Source organism: Sander vitreus, chromosome 11 (assembly GCF_031162955.1).
Source record: "Sander vitreus isolate 19-12246 chromosome 11, sanVit1, whole genome shotgun sequence".
In the NCBI taxonomy this organism is placed as follows: Eukaryota; Metazoa; Chordata; class Actinopteri; order Perciformes; family Percidae; genus Sander; species Sander vitreus.
Genome location: NC_135865.1, coordinates 17,619,411 through 17,634,375, shown reverse-complemented (window position 1 = coordinate 17,634,375; position 14,965 = coordinate 17,619,411). Strand labels below are relative to the sequence as shown.

Genomic DNA, 14,965 nt, shown 5'->3' with positions numbered 1-14,965 from the left:
TTACGAAATATTTAGGAAATTTAATATAGTATAAAATAGATGTGTGCAAAAATACAAGATGGACAACTGGAAATACAGTAACTTTAAAAACAAAAACACTAATTGGCTTATTACATTCTGTTGTGCATTTGAGAACTTAATGACAATAGTGCACATCTAGTTCAGTGAATTTTCCAGAAGAAATCTTTCCTCAAGCACTTATGGCAATTTTAAAGGTCTGCAAGTTATTAACCAAAAAAATGTCAAGTTTGTTTTGTTGACGGACTGCTATAAGAGACAGTGAAGTAGATTTGAACTCTTCAGCTGCTGTACGGTCGATGGGTTTGAATGTTACACTGTACTGCAGACAGATTTAAAAAGCTTAGGAAGGAATAAAAGGCTTAGAATCAAGAATGTGACTTATTTCGTCATACCAACTAATGAAATCTCATGACTAGTTAATATTTGGGGGAAATCTCAGCGGGATAATCGAGGCTAAGAGGAGACGATTAAAACAAAACAAAAGAACAATGTAACACAGGAAAAGTAGAGGGAGGCGGGTTGTTGATCACCCCTCAGCTAGTGCCTCACAGAGTTCTCCAAGGATTCTCCATCAGCGTTTACTTCCTCATAGTCTTGTAGCTCGCTGGAAATGTGGATTTCAACTGTACTAGAGTCTGAACCTAGCAAGACAAAATGGGGGTAGATTACTGGGTGGGACTGCACATGACACCTTCACAGCTTATAAAACTGCTCATCCATTGAGATATTTATCTTGTATTGATACATACTTCCATTAAAAATGTGCAAATGCATTGATTCAAAAATGTATTTTGGGAATTGGTACACATATCTTGCAAATGCAGTCTTTAATGTGGACATTTTTAATGTGTTGCATCTTAGAATTGGGGGAGGCTATTTAAATGAATGAAAAACATAAATCCTTTAAAAAGATTAACTTTATTTCTGAAGACTTGTCATTTCAGAGACACTGAATGGTGACACGAAAACATTGAATAGCCTTTGTACATGATCTACATTGTGCACAAAGAATTGTTTAAAATGCTTTACAAAATCATCCCAAAATACATTTAATAGTATCTTACAGGCTTTTTGTCACAGCAGACATTTTTGACATGTCACAGTAGGAAAAGTGCAGGTGTTACTGATACGTTTCAGTTGTATTCATGTGTCGCAGTGAGCCAGCATGCACAATACCAGGACCCTGAAACTGAAGCAGCTAAATGGAATTCAGCCATCATTTAACTATTTACACCGTGCTTTCCCTGCTGTGACATGAAAAAGGCCTGTCATCACTCAGTGTTACTAGAATTGGGGGTATAAATATTGACATTTTTATCATCCAGTAGACGCACATCAGTCTGCGTCTTGCTACGTCCACCCATGCTGTGCTGTGTGGCGCTACATCCTGTAACGCCCTTCAGTGCCCTGTTATGACATGAACTACTACGACTACCATTTGTAGTCACTGTTCCATTATCTTTGTGACTATTATTGCCACTGTTCAGCACATCCCCGTCAGACACCGCCTACCAAGAGCCTGGGTCTGTCCGAGTTTTCTTCCTAAAAGGGAGTTTTTCCTCGCCACTGTCGCATTAGCCACTGCTAATGCTTGCACCTGGGGGAATTACTGGAATTGTTGGGTCTTTGTAAATTATAGAGTAGACCTACTCTAGCTGTAAAGTGTCTCGAGATAACTCTTGTTATGATTTGATACTATAAATAAAATTGAATTGAATCAGTGTTCAATCTACACCCAGTTTATTAGGTACACCTGGCTAAATCTAAAGTAGTCTTATACAACAGTCCTACAATAACTCCTACCTTATAGGTCATAGTGTTGGGGGTTCCCCACATTTATATCAATGAGGGTAAACTCACCTCTCAGTATTATACAACAGCACAACAAACTTCAGCCTCCAAAATGACTATAAAGTTGATTTCTAATAGCTTCAACAAACACTGATTATAACCTTCATGAAATACAGGGCTCCTAACTGCATTGGTTTTGGCTAGGTATACCCAAAACATTGCAAACTAAGTCTATTTTACCTGCTTCATCTAAAAATTCAACCGCTTTGCCACTGCTCTCTGCATATCGTTTTACGCAAATCAATGACACTTAAAGCTCTGTGTGATAACTTGGCACAATTGCAGCAACTTAACAGAAGGTCAGAATTTGCACTTAATATGACGTTGCACAGTAAAAAAGCATGCCCTGCCACGGTGGATTAAGAAACAAATGCAAAAAAAGTAGCAAAACCTGTTTTTATCAGTTCATTATTAACAAAAAATGCATAACTTGCAATTTCACGCTACTGTAATAATCAGTACACCGTAGATCAAAATAGACAATTCTGCAGGGTGTTTCTAACACTATATGCTTCATCATTGCATCCAGTAGGATTACAAAAAAATATCAAAAAAATGTCAAAACAAAAGCAACAAAAACACCTACAAATGGGTCAAAACAGTGTTCATTTTCAATTGTGACCCGGGAGACAAGCGTATGGTCGACTGGAAGACAACACAAGGGTTAAAAATGTATCAAAGAGAGCTTTTGTCCTAGTCAATGTCTCCAGAGCTTTGCCACTGAATTTAATTTAAATACCATGATAAAATAACTAGAAACAGACTGGTCCTCATACAGTTGGAGCAGATTCCTCAGTGGAGGATATCATGCCATAATTATGTCATCCAAAGAAAATATATATTGCATATTAAGAGGAGGCAGTCCAGTGATCAGCAGACACCATGCACCATACAGAATGCTGATGCTTTAGAGCTTCACCAGCCCTGATATACAGGTGAGTTGTTACTGTCTGTTAATGCCCAATTACCTTCTGATAAGACGCTGATGGCGTCGGAGTGGTGCTGTCCTTTGCTCATCATGTTCTTCTTGGCTTCCTGGACATGACTCTGGTAGAGCAGAGTTGCACCCACTGTGGTATTATGGCCTGCTGCGTTAGGCACTGAAGTAGAAGCTGAGTCCCAGGGCAGCTCTCTGCTCCGCTGCAGTCTGAAGTCAACCTCGAAGCCTGTCCAGCCGTGAAAGGCCAGGGTGTTGAGGAAAGCTTGCATGGGGTTCAGGATACCCTGAAAGAGTCAACATGCAGAAGAATCATAGGTGTTAGACATTGATAAAACTAGTGTTCTTTATTCTGTCTTGATGTTTTCAACCCACCATGATAAACCATGTGATGAGGGAAGCGTTTCTGATATTCCTGAAACCGTGGTCATTGATGTCTGTCTGCATCTCCAGGTAGAAGAGGAGGCTCTCATTGATGATGTTGGGAACCCAGCTAAAACATCAACATGTCTCATTAGCTTTTAACAAGTCCCTCTCAATAAGACTTTAAAATTTGACTAATTTTAACCAAAAAAAACATGACATTATTTACATCAAATGAATATGCAGCTGATATCCTAACAATGGTTGATTTTCTCTATTGAGGTCTAGCACATTTAAGTAGTCATGGATTTGCCGCGTGAATTACACAACAAGATGGCTTCATTATGAATGATCTCGGTAACACTTTATAATAAGGGTACAAACCATAAGCAATGCTTAACCAATGCATCACTCATGATGATTTAAAGGAGCAGTGCATAGGATTTAGTGGGAGCTATTGGCAAAAATGGAATATAATATTCATAATTAAGTTTTTATTAATTTATAATCACCTGAAACTAAGACTCACTGTGTGTTCATTAGCTTAGAATGAGCCCTTCATATCAACATAGGGAGCGAGTTCTCTTCCTTGAAGCCCACCATGTTGCACTGCCAGGTTTCTACCATACTGTTGTGTGCCATAGTATGTTGTGTTTTTCTGGGTTTGGGTTTTTACCGGCTCCAGAGTGAGCCTTTCGTGTTTTTACGTTACTTGAAGGCCACCGTAGCTTCTATTACATGCTTGGAAAGGGACGAGGGGAGGGGTATTCAGTTGGTTGCAATCTGCAACCTTACCGTTAGATGCCACTAAATCCTAGACACTGGTCCTTTAATGCAGGAAATCCAGGATGTATCATCCATTCCTGTTGTTAATTAGTGAGCTTTAGAGGTGCTGGTAGGTGGAGAGCCAGGCTAACTGTTTGCCCCGTTTCCAGTCTTTAAGCTAAGCTAACTGGCTGCTGACTGATACCACTCTTAAATCTGTACGATAAATATGAAGCTACAATCTCATCTAACTCTTGGCAAGAAAGCAAATAAGGGTAGTAACCAAAAACTATTCCTTAAGGATACGTTTATCCCGCTAATAAAGAATGGTAACATACCAAATAAAGAACACCAGCATTATTTTAAAGAAGCGTATTTTTATCTCATTGGCCAGCCGTCTCTCATTTTCGGTGTAGATTCCTTGTCTTCCTTTTAGCAAAGATGTCACTAAATCGGAAGGATGAGAGAGGTGGATATTTAAGCCCCTGTGCATGTGTAAGAATGAATTAGACATACAGAGATTTGAGAGCAAAGAACTGACCTGCAGATACAGTCCGATTAAAGAAGACGGGATTGGCTACGAGGACAAGCAGCATCGGTGCGTATGTGGTGACATAGTGGGGGATGGCGTGCTGGAGTCCTTGCTCACAACTGCACACAAATGCAATACTGAAATTAGCATTGGGAATCACAGCTATATAGTGCTAAACAGAGGTCCTGCCATAATTGACAAGTTATCCACGGTCTTTTCTGATAGTCTCAAGCTCTTGCAGGAGAAAAAGACAGTGACGAATGCTGACGGAAGGTGCTTGACAGTGCATTGAAAGAAACAACAAAGCGTCTTACTCAGAGATGGATGGGTAGTAGAGCATGGCCACTCCTTCAACACACAACAGCACAGCCAGACCCCACGTAATCATGTGGTAGAGGATAATGGTGCTGATGGGAAAAGAAACAAGTCATGAGACTGAGATCACAACACATGCTGCAGCTCTGTATCTTGAGGATAGTGTTAGCCCATTGAAACACAAGAAGTGTGGTAAAAAAAAAATCTGACTTTGAACAAAATTCAAACCACTTTCAGGGTGTTTGCAAATGGAGTCATGAGACAAAAAAAGAAGCATTACATCTATAGTACAAAGTGAAAATAAGCGAGGAAGATGTTTCACACGTTGTGCTTGTTGTAAATGACACATTCTCAGCTCAGTTTCTGCTTCATTGTGTGTCTATAGAACAAGAGGTTGAGGTGATAATGAATTTTAAATGGAACGGGCGGTGAGTACCTGATTCCTGCGGATGTTTTTACCACCAGGAAGACGTCAACAGCATAACAAAAGGTCCACCAAAAAGAAGCGCTGAAAAACAACTGGATCCACACCTGTAACACATGAATTGAATACTTACTATACAGGTCATAATTCTGATCATTCAGACAATAAGAAGCATGAGTAATTGTGCCTCGCTTTTGAGGTTAATCTGTTATCAGTGAGGTTATTTTATGGTCAGCTTTGCACATGCTTTTTGAGCATGCGTGAAACCCTGATTTTCCAGGATCACGCATGATATTATAATAAAGAGAATTTGTTTTTCCACTATAGTCCCCTTCCTGTCATCTGTCAAGCATAAAGACGTATTTAAACAACATATATGGTGCATTTGCTTGCATAGAGGCTAAGGTAAACCGTTTGATTGTTGAATCAAGGGGTAGCAGTAGCTGGTTCAAGTCCCCGTATGGACCGAAGTACGGGGTGTGGACTGGTAGCTGGAGAGGTGCCAGTTTACCTCCTGGGCACTGCCAACGTGCCCTTGAGCAAGGCACCCAATGGGTGCCTGTCCAGCAGTCGCAGCCCCCCTCACTCTGACATCTGTCCATTTGTGCATGAATAGGACCTGAGCATGTGCGTGTATTTCAGGCCTGTGTGTAGTGTGTTCTAACAACAGAGTAAAACATTTTTGAATTTCCCCAATGGGAATCAATAAAAAGTATCATACGTACTGCACTGCCAACACAGAAGACCTCTGGCCAGGCTTCAGTGCTGTTGGCCACTGAGACGCGGTCAAAGATGTTTGGCAGGCCCAGCCAGACAGATGACCTTACAATGATACCTGGAGGAGGAAAACAACACATGATCTCTAATTGTTCACTGTTAAGCAAATTAGACAAATCCTGCTTGGACCAAGAAAGTGGAACAAACAAACAAAGAGGGCAAAACAAATGAACAGGGGATGTGGAATTGGTCTGGTTTTAATTAACATTAAAAACATCATTTCATTCTGTATTTTTAACCATGTTAAATAATTAGATTCAGTCATGGGAGCCCTTTTAATAGCAGCTTTATGTCATGGAAATATGAACCACCTCCAGGTGTGTTTTACAAGGGAGTTTCCATTTCCTACATGAGACTCTTCACTGTGGAGTGGAACAATGGGAGCTCTCCCACAATCTTAATGTGATGCAGACTACACCCTGTTGTGTATTTCTTTTTAAATTGTGTCAGGGGTGTGCTTCAAGCTGTTGCAGTTGTGGGTGAATCTCGCTGGGCACTAAGTACACAGAAATACATGACTTCATCTGCCTTCTCTTTCACCAAGTGCAGAGGCAAAGCTCAAGGTTCACATTGGTTCTGATGCAGTGCAACAATCTGAAAAGAATCCACTGCTTTTTGTGTGTTATTAAATGTGTAACATTTGGTTTCTTTAAGAACAACGCTGCGGGCACCTGGATAGCTCAGTTGGTAGAGCTGGCGCCCATATATAGAGGTTTACTCCTTGACGCAGTGGGCCTGGGTTCGACTCTGACCTGTGGCCCTTTGCTGCATGTCATTCCTCCACTCTCTCCCCTTTCAGTTCTTCAGCTGTCGTGTCAATAAAGGCCTAAAAATGCACCCCCTGCCCCCCTCCAAAACAAAATAATCTTTAAGAACAATGCTGCATTCAGATCAACAGAAAAAAGGTTTTCAGTGGTTAGGAGTCATTCATTACTCACATGAGAGGATCATGGTTCATTATTTTGTTGCAATAAGCTGCTTCAGAATTTTAAAGGGACAGTTCACCCCAAAATCTAAAATACATATACAGTATTTCCACTTACATGTAGTGCTATTTATCAATCTAGATGGTTTTGGTGTGAGTTGCACAGTGTTTGAGATATCTGCCGTAGAGATGCCTTCTCTCCATTATAATGGAACTAGATGTCACTCAGCTTGTGGTGCTCAAAGCACCAAAGAAATACATTTGAAAAACTCATGACCCATTACTCAAGATAATCCACAGACCTTGTTGTCAACAGTTGCATGTAGGAAACATTTTCTTTCTACCAAACTACATGCGCCAACTGTATCACCGCACAGAAGGACGCATCATCTTAATGAGATGCTTATGCTTGTGACAGGGCGAGATGTAACTGTAGCTAACCGATACTGCTAGCTCACCTGAGCTAGCTAGCGCTACAGCTCAGCCGAGGAGGACAGCCTCTTGTCCATAAGTACGCTTCCTTCTACGCGGTGACACGGTTGGCGGGTGTGGTTCGGTAGAAATAAAATAGTTCCTACATGAAACTGTCTCACAACCAGGCCTGTGGATTATCTTTTTTAATGATTTCACGTTACAAATAAATACATTGATTGAATTGATTGATTTCTGGAAAGAGATGTTGCAGTTGAGTTTTTTTATGTGTTTTTTTGGCACTTTGACCACCACAAGGTGAGTGCCACCCAGTTCCATTATACTGGAGAGAAGGCAGACGTCTCTACGGCCGATATCTCCAACACTGGGCAACTCACACCAAAACAATCTAGATTGCTAAATTGCACTACAGGTAAGATGCAAAATATGTATTTTTGATTTGGGGGTGAACTGTCCCTTTAAAAATGTATTTTGTACAAACTTGATCAAGGTATCTGATTTGCATTTGATCAGTTTGGAAGTACCCAGCTAAAAAAGAATGAACATTTGTATTATTGACTTGTATTAACTTGTTTTAATGACTCAAAATGTTGCAAAAGCTCATATGTGGAGAGATTCAAACAGATAAATTACATTTTTCATAGTACATTCATTTGTACAAAAGTTGTTTAATGTGATCTCTCTGTTTGCATAAGGAGGTTAGATAGACAAATGTAGTGCAACAAAAGGGTTAAAAACAACATATTTGCGTGCATAACTAGATCCAGGAAGCAACACCGCGGTGTAAAAAACTAATTTCTCTCAGCTGTGATTAAAAAAAACCGGCCTGTACCAGCAGTTCGTTTTTTACCTGTGCATCCCAGTATGTCACATATACTGATGATGAACAATATCCGTGAGGAGGACGCGGGTCTTGGCAGCGGGTACTGTCCGAGTCTTCTGTATCCCTTGCGTTTTGGCAGAATTTGTAAAACAGCAAATACGAGACTCAGAGTCGCGCTTCCAAGACCTAAAGCCCCGAACAAGACGGGCTGGAAGGTGACCACAAACTCTGTCGCTGCGTCTCGGTTCGGGCAGCAGAAAGTCTCCAGCCGGGGCGAAGCCATGACGCACTGGGGGAGAGAGTTAAAGAGAGAAATAAAGAAGTGAGCTACGGTATCAGGAGAAAGAAGAAAAAGACAAAAAAGGAGAGGAAATGATTGGGTACATGAGCCGACTCTGAGAAATCACGGGGTTGAATCATCATGTGCTTCTATTTAATCCCTGCGGTTGTAGGTTAACTGTGCCACAATACAAGAAACCGACAAAGGACTGTTGTGTGATTTAGGTCTGAAGTTAGGTGAGTTCAGCAATCTACTGTATATTTTAATTAGTTCATTCATGTACAGTATGTTGCAGTAGGTACTTGGCCTCTTCAGTATCCCTGATGAAAATACACTCAAATAAAATTATAATAGGACATTTTAATTTCATATACTTTATTCTACTCCTGAGGGAAAATCATTAAGCTACATACTGGTCATTAGAATAACTTTAATATTTAATATACAGAATATGATCTGTATACTCTTTTTATTATAGCAAAACGAGCAATCAATCAATACATACAACACTTCATTTGTTGCTAAAGGGAAATGGGTTGTGCATCAGAAAACAGAAACAAAAAGCACATAAACACATATAAATACAATATAGGAATGAGTAAATATCATATAAATATTTGGAATTTAGATTCTGATTGAGTATATGTGGTTGGTTAAAGGCCACCCATCCGTCCCATTTGCCTCACTGTGTGTGGTTGCAATCTGGGAAACCATAGCATAAATGTATGTTGAGCCTTTTGGAGGTGATGTGGGCCAAACTCTGTGAAACATCAGCAGTGGGAGACCAACTTGATAACCCTGGCTGATGTCCTCTATATCTACCACTTGTTCTAACTCGTTTTTGTGATAACAGGAACAGATTTCTGTATAGTTTTCCACATGGATTACAGCATAAAAGATCCTGGGTTATGCTTTGATAAGCAGAGTGACTGTTAGACTGACTTTAAGTTTTAATCCAGAAAGCATGCAAAGTATGTTGTACCAGTCTTATAAAATGATTGATTTGCGCATGAACACAAAATCTAATTTTGACAAAAAAAGATTGTTCATGGCTGTCCAAAGAGTAAACGATGTCCTGCTTTCTCTTTGTTTAGGCAGTTATGAAAAGGTCAGATCTTTGCAACAAAAGTAAATGCTTTGTGCATAAAGAGAAATGGGAAGCCTACAAATACATGAGTCCCATCATCAGATTCTTGATAACAAGGCCCTTGCATAGGTTAGCTGAGACTTGCACTAGGCTCAAGAGCCTATATTTGATATAATTTCCCTTCTAATATGTATGCAGCAGACGTTCACCACGTCCAGATACAGGCTAGGTCGTGGCAGCTGCTGGAGCTGCTGCTTGGACAGAGATCTGAGAAAATGGATGGATATTTGAAGCAGATTTATTTGGGAAACAAAGCATCAAGTGCTTTCATTATTCAGTACTACAGAGAGGGCATTCATTGAGTTTGTACAATGGCATTCTCATCCATATGCACCTTCTCTGACAAGGCATAAAGTCAATTGTATGGCAAGCTTGTAGCCTGCTGCCAGGGATTAACAACTCCCTGAGGAATACAGTTAGTATTGACTTGCTGTAACGTCTGCTCTCTGTTGCTGCCCTCTGCTGGTCTGCAGACAATGTGATTGTAGCACCCAAAACACAACAGATATTGCTGGTGCTGTGCATTTGGTAATAGCTGCGTGTGGAAAGATATACAGTAGCTACTACCATTAGACATTGTTGTAGTACTGTATATTCATAGCACACATGAAGCACTACCACTAGACTAGATCAATAAGCACAGGGGTGTGTCCCATAAAAAAGCTGGTGGAATTGGATTTATTTCATTATCAAGATACATAAGTTGTGTGCTACTCTGTAAGGGAAGTCATTCAGTAGGTCAGGTTAGCTTATCGCCAGAACTGCTAGGGGTTCAGCGTTTCACTCAAGGACACTTAAGCAGAACAGAGTTTTGTTAACGTGGGTGCTGAATCCTAACCTTTTGACTTTAAGGAGGGTCTGTCTGATTATCAGGCCACCCATCCACATTCTGTCAAGTCTGAAAAACCAGTTTTTTATTTTTGTTTGTTTGTTTTTTACAAAGCAAGCAATAACATTCTCTTCATTAAGATCACTTTTGATTACATGGAATTATAACAACTTTTATTTTTGAGATATTTTAATGTTTTTCTTTCACTGTTATCTAAACAAAATGTCATTGCCGTCACAAAATGAAAATAAACCATGTTCATTTAGAATTAAATGACAAAGAAAGAAACAAAGTAAGAATGCTCATGTACCTACCTGTCCAAAGCAATTAAAGATCCCCTCCAGACAGGTTCTAAGACGGATCAAAACACTTTGCTTGGAATAATAATTTGTTGAATATGTTAGATAAATACTAGATTAAAAATACTTATACATTATTTAAAGCATTTTTATTTGTTCTCCCTCTTTGAAATGTCCAGAACCTATGAACTAACGAATATTTAGTGTTTCGAAAGTTGAACTGCTAAACACAAGACACAATGCCTCCTGCTTCACTGAAAAGAGGTTTCAAGTTTCCACATCACACTGAAGTCACAAAATCCTCAAAATCAAACTCAAGATTTTAAGGTGAGCAAAGAGAAACCTTCCCCCTTCTACAGATGAATGTCTGGTGTCAAGCTCTGCACAAACATCATCCACAGGGAAGGTCAAACATCTAAGTAATGTAACAATACGCAAAACACATTTTTGACTTTAAATGTCTGGAAATAAAACAGTGACATCTCTGCAGCGGCAGCAACATCATTGCTGAGGCACAATCAAAAAAAAGTTTAAAACTGCTTTTATCTAACAATTTAAAGTATAGCAACTGCTAACATTTTTTCATGAAAATCAAGCCAAGGACATAAAGTTGAAGAATCACCAAAAAGGGGTTCAAAAAGTGTTGCTGTGTTATCCTAAATCAGATACAATAAGAATAAATATAAACAGATGATATACAGGATCTTTAAATGTACATAATGCCTTTAGATTGGAGCAGAACTTTATCCATGCAGATTGATTCATTTCCCTTCACTCATCCTCAACTAACTCCACACCGCCCATCTGGATGGGTGTGGCTGTACAGTGTCAAATTACACTCAAATTACAGACCTGCCTAACAGGCCCCACTCTCACTCCCTCTGCACCATCATTGGTTGAGAACCAACCGCTTTATTTAACCAGCCTGTTTCCTGTAGGCAACTTCTTTGTGAAAGAGGAAATTACATCACAGCACCAAAACACTGAAAACAGATGAGGACCAAGCCTCTTTTTGACTTCGAGCAACACACAGTTCACCTCTGTTACAGAAACCCATGAAGCAAAACAATCTGGCCATTAAACAGCTTTCGGAACAGAGCGGTGAAGTATGTCCGCTGGAGACAAAGAGACTCCGCGAGACACCACATGTCAAAGTGGAACTGCGTTTTTTTTCTCGAACCCTCTGATGAGTGGTGAGTAGCTACAGGCAGCATATGCTGACACTGCAGCTGGGGTGTATTTACTGTCTTGCACAACACATTTCACCATGTCATTTTAATGCATATTTCTGTTATTTGAAAGTACGACACTGGGTGAATTGTGGTTGACTTTTTAATGTCTACACCTAGATTTTGAATCTGACTGGTCCCCGATTCACGATGCTGCCTTTAATGGACGTGTCCTTGCTCTGCAGAGACTCATTGCTCAGGTAAAGTGTAATGGGACTAAGTAGGTTACATTATACGGCATGAAGAGATAATTATAACATGCATCCATTAAGAGAAGTTTTGCTGTCTGAAAATCATCATATTGATTCTTAATGATGTCTTAAGAGAGAGACTTTGAACTCGTATGTCATTGTGTTATGAATAGTTTATTTTGGAGCAAAAACTCCTAATGTGCATCTACACTATTTCAGTGAATGTATTATGTGTTGTGTATTATTCACAGGGTACATGTGTAAATCTGAACACTCTGAACCAGGTCTCTCCTCTCCATGGAGCATGTTTACAAGGCCACGTGGCTTGTGCCAAGCTTCTGGTGGAAAATGGGGCAAAAGTCAGTAAGGCATCATTGTCTGGTTATGATTTTTTTTGGGAATATAACTAAATTCAAGATGATCCCAAAGGAATGTCTTTTTTTTAAAGACACTCCTAAATCTCTAGTTAGGAGGCAACCAATCAATTATTGCTGGGTTTAACTTTGTTTTGGTGCATATTAGTAAGATATTAACCCAACACACAGACAAGGAAGATGCAGACACATCCATGCATGCACAATAACACATTAAAAAACATCAATCTGCAGATACAAAGTCTGACTTGTCACACCACCACAGTGTACTACATGTCTGATAGCAGATCCACAGTAAATATTGTATAAATATAATCAATGGAGGGGTTGTTTGCGACATGCAAGCTTCAACTCATTACTGCTTCTGTTTTGTTAAATTATTATCACTTATTACTTGCTAAAAGAAAATCTGATTTATTTTCCCTGATTTGTTTGGTATTCGGACTTTTAATGATTTTCGTATTGAATTTCTTGTGAATCGTGTCAAAAATATAGTGGTGTGAAAAAGTGTTTGCCCCTTCCTCATTTCCTGTTCCTTTGCATGTTTGTCACACTTAAGTGTTTCGAACATCAAACCAATTTAAACAAAAGTCAAGGACAACACAAGTAAACACAAAATGCAATTTGTAAATGAAGGTGTTTATTATTAAAGGAGAAAAAAAATCCAAACTATCATGGCCCTGTGTGAAAAAGTGATTGCCCCCCTTGTTAAAACATACTATAACTGTGGTTGTCCACACCTGAGTTCAATTTCTCTAGCCACACCCAGGCCTGATTATTGCCACACCTGTTCACAATCAAGGCATCACTTAAATAGGAGCTGCTTGACACAGTAAGGTCCACCAGAAGATCCTTAAAAACTACACATCATGCCAAGACCCAAAGAAATTCAGGAACAATTGAGAAAGAAAGTAATTGAGATCTATCAGTCTGGAAAGGGTTATAAAGCCATTTCCAAAGCTTTGGGAATTCAGCGAACCACAGTGAGAGCCATTATCCACAAATGGCGAAGACATGGAACAGTGGTGAACCTTCCCAGGAGTGGCCAGCCGCCCAAAATTACCCCAAGAGCGCAGCGACGACTCATCCAAGAGGTCACAAAAGACCCCACAACAACGTCCCAAAGAACTGCAGGCCTCACTTGCCTCAGTTAAGGTCAGCGTTCATGCCTCCACCATCAGGAAAAGACTGGGCAAAAATGGCCTGCATGGCAGAGTTCCAAGGAGAAAACCACTGCTGAGCAAAAGAACATCAAAGCTTGTCTCAATTTCTCCAGAACACATCTTGATGATCCCCAAGACTTTTGGGACAACATTCTGTGGACCGATGAGACAAACGTGGAACTCTTTGGAAGGTGTGTGTCCAAGTATATCTGGCGTAGAAGGAACACTGCATTTCATAAAAAGAACATTATACCAACTGTAAAATATGGTGGTGGTAGTGTGATGGTCTGGGGGCTGTTTCTGCTGCTTCAGGACCTGGAAGACTGCATAGGCTTCTTACAAGAGCACGGTGCAGCTGTGGATCAGTATATTGACCAATCAGGTTTCCCTCTCACGTCGCCTGCTCCAATCAGCATCTGAGTTCTGTGTGTAAACTGCTTCAACTTGGTAAGAATGCCTTTAACTTTAACCTCTCCAATGAATGGGTTTAGGTTAAAGAGGGGCCTATCAATTGTATTAATATTGGAGTTTTATAACAGTCTGCACGATAAAAAGTCTGACGTGTAAATCACACAGTCTTTACAGGGGTCTGATTGCAGACCTTACAGTAACATTTGTTACATATACTCATGTAGGATTTTTTTCAACATCACTAGACTCATTTACTGCTTTTGTCTTTGACTTTTTGTCCTTAACATTGCTAAAAGTGAATTTGATATATTTCATTTGTGCATGCGGACGAAATGAGGACGGGGGAAAAACCGTGTCAAACAGTATATTCACCCATGTCAGGTAAACAGTTCGACGGTGGATGGACAAACGGCCCTGTCAGAAGCATGCGCCCGGGGCCATGTGACCTGCGTATCGCTGCTCCTTCAACAAGGAGCGACTCCCCTAGGGACCAGCCACACCAGCTCTCCAATCCACAGGGCTGCAGCCAAAGGTTAGAGGTCACAATCCACTGCATATGCACAGACAATCTATGCTGAACCAGCTTTGTCCGTCACTACAAAATGCACAAAGAGTGTCAAAACATCAGAAAAGATCTGAGAAATGTATAATGTATCAAAGAAAACGGTGTTGTGTTAAGCTGCAAAGTAAAATGATTGCATATTTTCCCCCAGGATGCCAAGCACACGCAGATTTTCAAAGCACAAGTACTTTACATTGTGATGATTCTGGTAACTCTGTCTAGGTCATACAGAGTGCATCGAGCTTCTTGTCGAGCACGGTGCAGCTGTGGATCAGTATATTGACCAATCAGGTTTCCCTCTCCACGTCGCCTGCT

General features: G+C 40.2%; 2 protein-coding genes across 5 annotated transcripts in view; one reads left to right on the top strand and one right to left on the bottom strand.

The window, feature by feature from the left end:
• Positions 1–14,965, bottom strand: part of gpr143 (G protein-coupled receptor 143) — a 17,643-nt gene continuing 2,678 nt past the window's right edge. The window contains exons 2-10 of the mRNA XM_078262019.1: positions 8,193–8,454; positions 5,934–6,043; positions 5,221–5,315; positions 4,784–4,876; positions 4,479–4,588; positions 4,276–4,384; positions 3,185–3,302; positions 2,841–3,096; positions 1–662 (exon numbers count right to left, since the gene is read on the bottom strand). Of these exons, the coding sequence (XP_078118145.1) occupies positions 559–662; positions 2,841–3,096; positions 3,185–3,302; positions 4,276–4,384; positions 4,479–4,588; positions 4,784–4,876; positions 5,221–5,315; positions 5,934–6,043; positions 8,193–8,448 (1,251 nt within the window). The 5' untranslated portion in view covers positions 8,449–8,454 and the 3' untranslated portion in view covers positions 1–558. The remainder of the gene's footprint in view (positions 663–2,840; positions 3,097–3,184; positions 3,303–4,275; positions 4,385–4,478; positions 4,589–4,783; positions 4,877–5,220; positions 5,316–5,933; positions 6,044–8,192; positions 8,455–14,965) is intronic.
• LOC144525312 (ankyrin repeat and SOCS box protein 9-like) overlaps positions 11,626–14,965 on the top strand; it is a 7,045-nt gene continuing 3,705 nt past the window's right edge. For 3 of the 4 annotated variants that reach the window (XM_078262023.1, XM_078262022.1, XM_078262021.1), the window contains exons 1-5: positions 11,626–11,913; positions 12,070–12,149; positions 12,392–12,499; positions 14,470–14,620; positions 14,873–14,965. The exon at positions 14,873–14,965 is cut by the window's right edge and continues 42 nt beyond it. In XM_078262023.1, the coding sequence (XP_078118149.1) occupies positions 11,829–11,913; positions 12,070–12,149; positions 12,392–12,499; positions 14,470–14,620; positions 14,873–14,965 (517 nt within the window). In that variant the 5' untranslated portion in view covers positions 11,626–11,828. The remainder of the gene's footprint in view (positions 11,914–12,069; positions 12,150–12,391; positions 12,500–14,469; positions 14,621–14,872) is intronic. The other variant, XM_078262020.1, reaches the window with a different exon arrangement.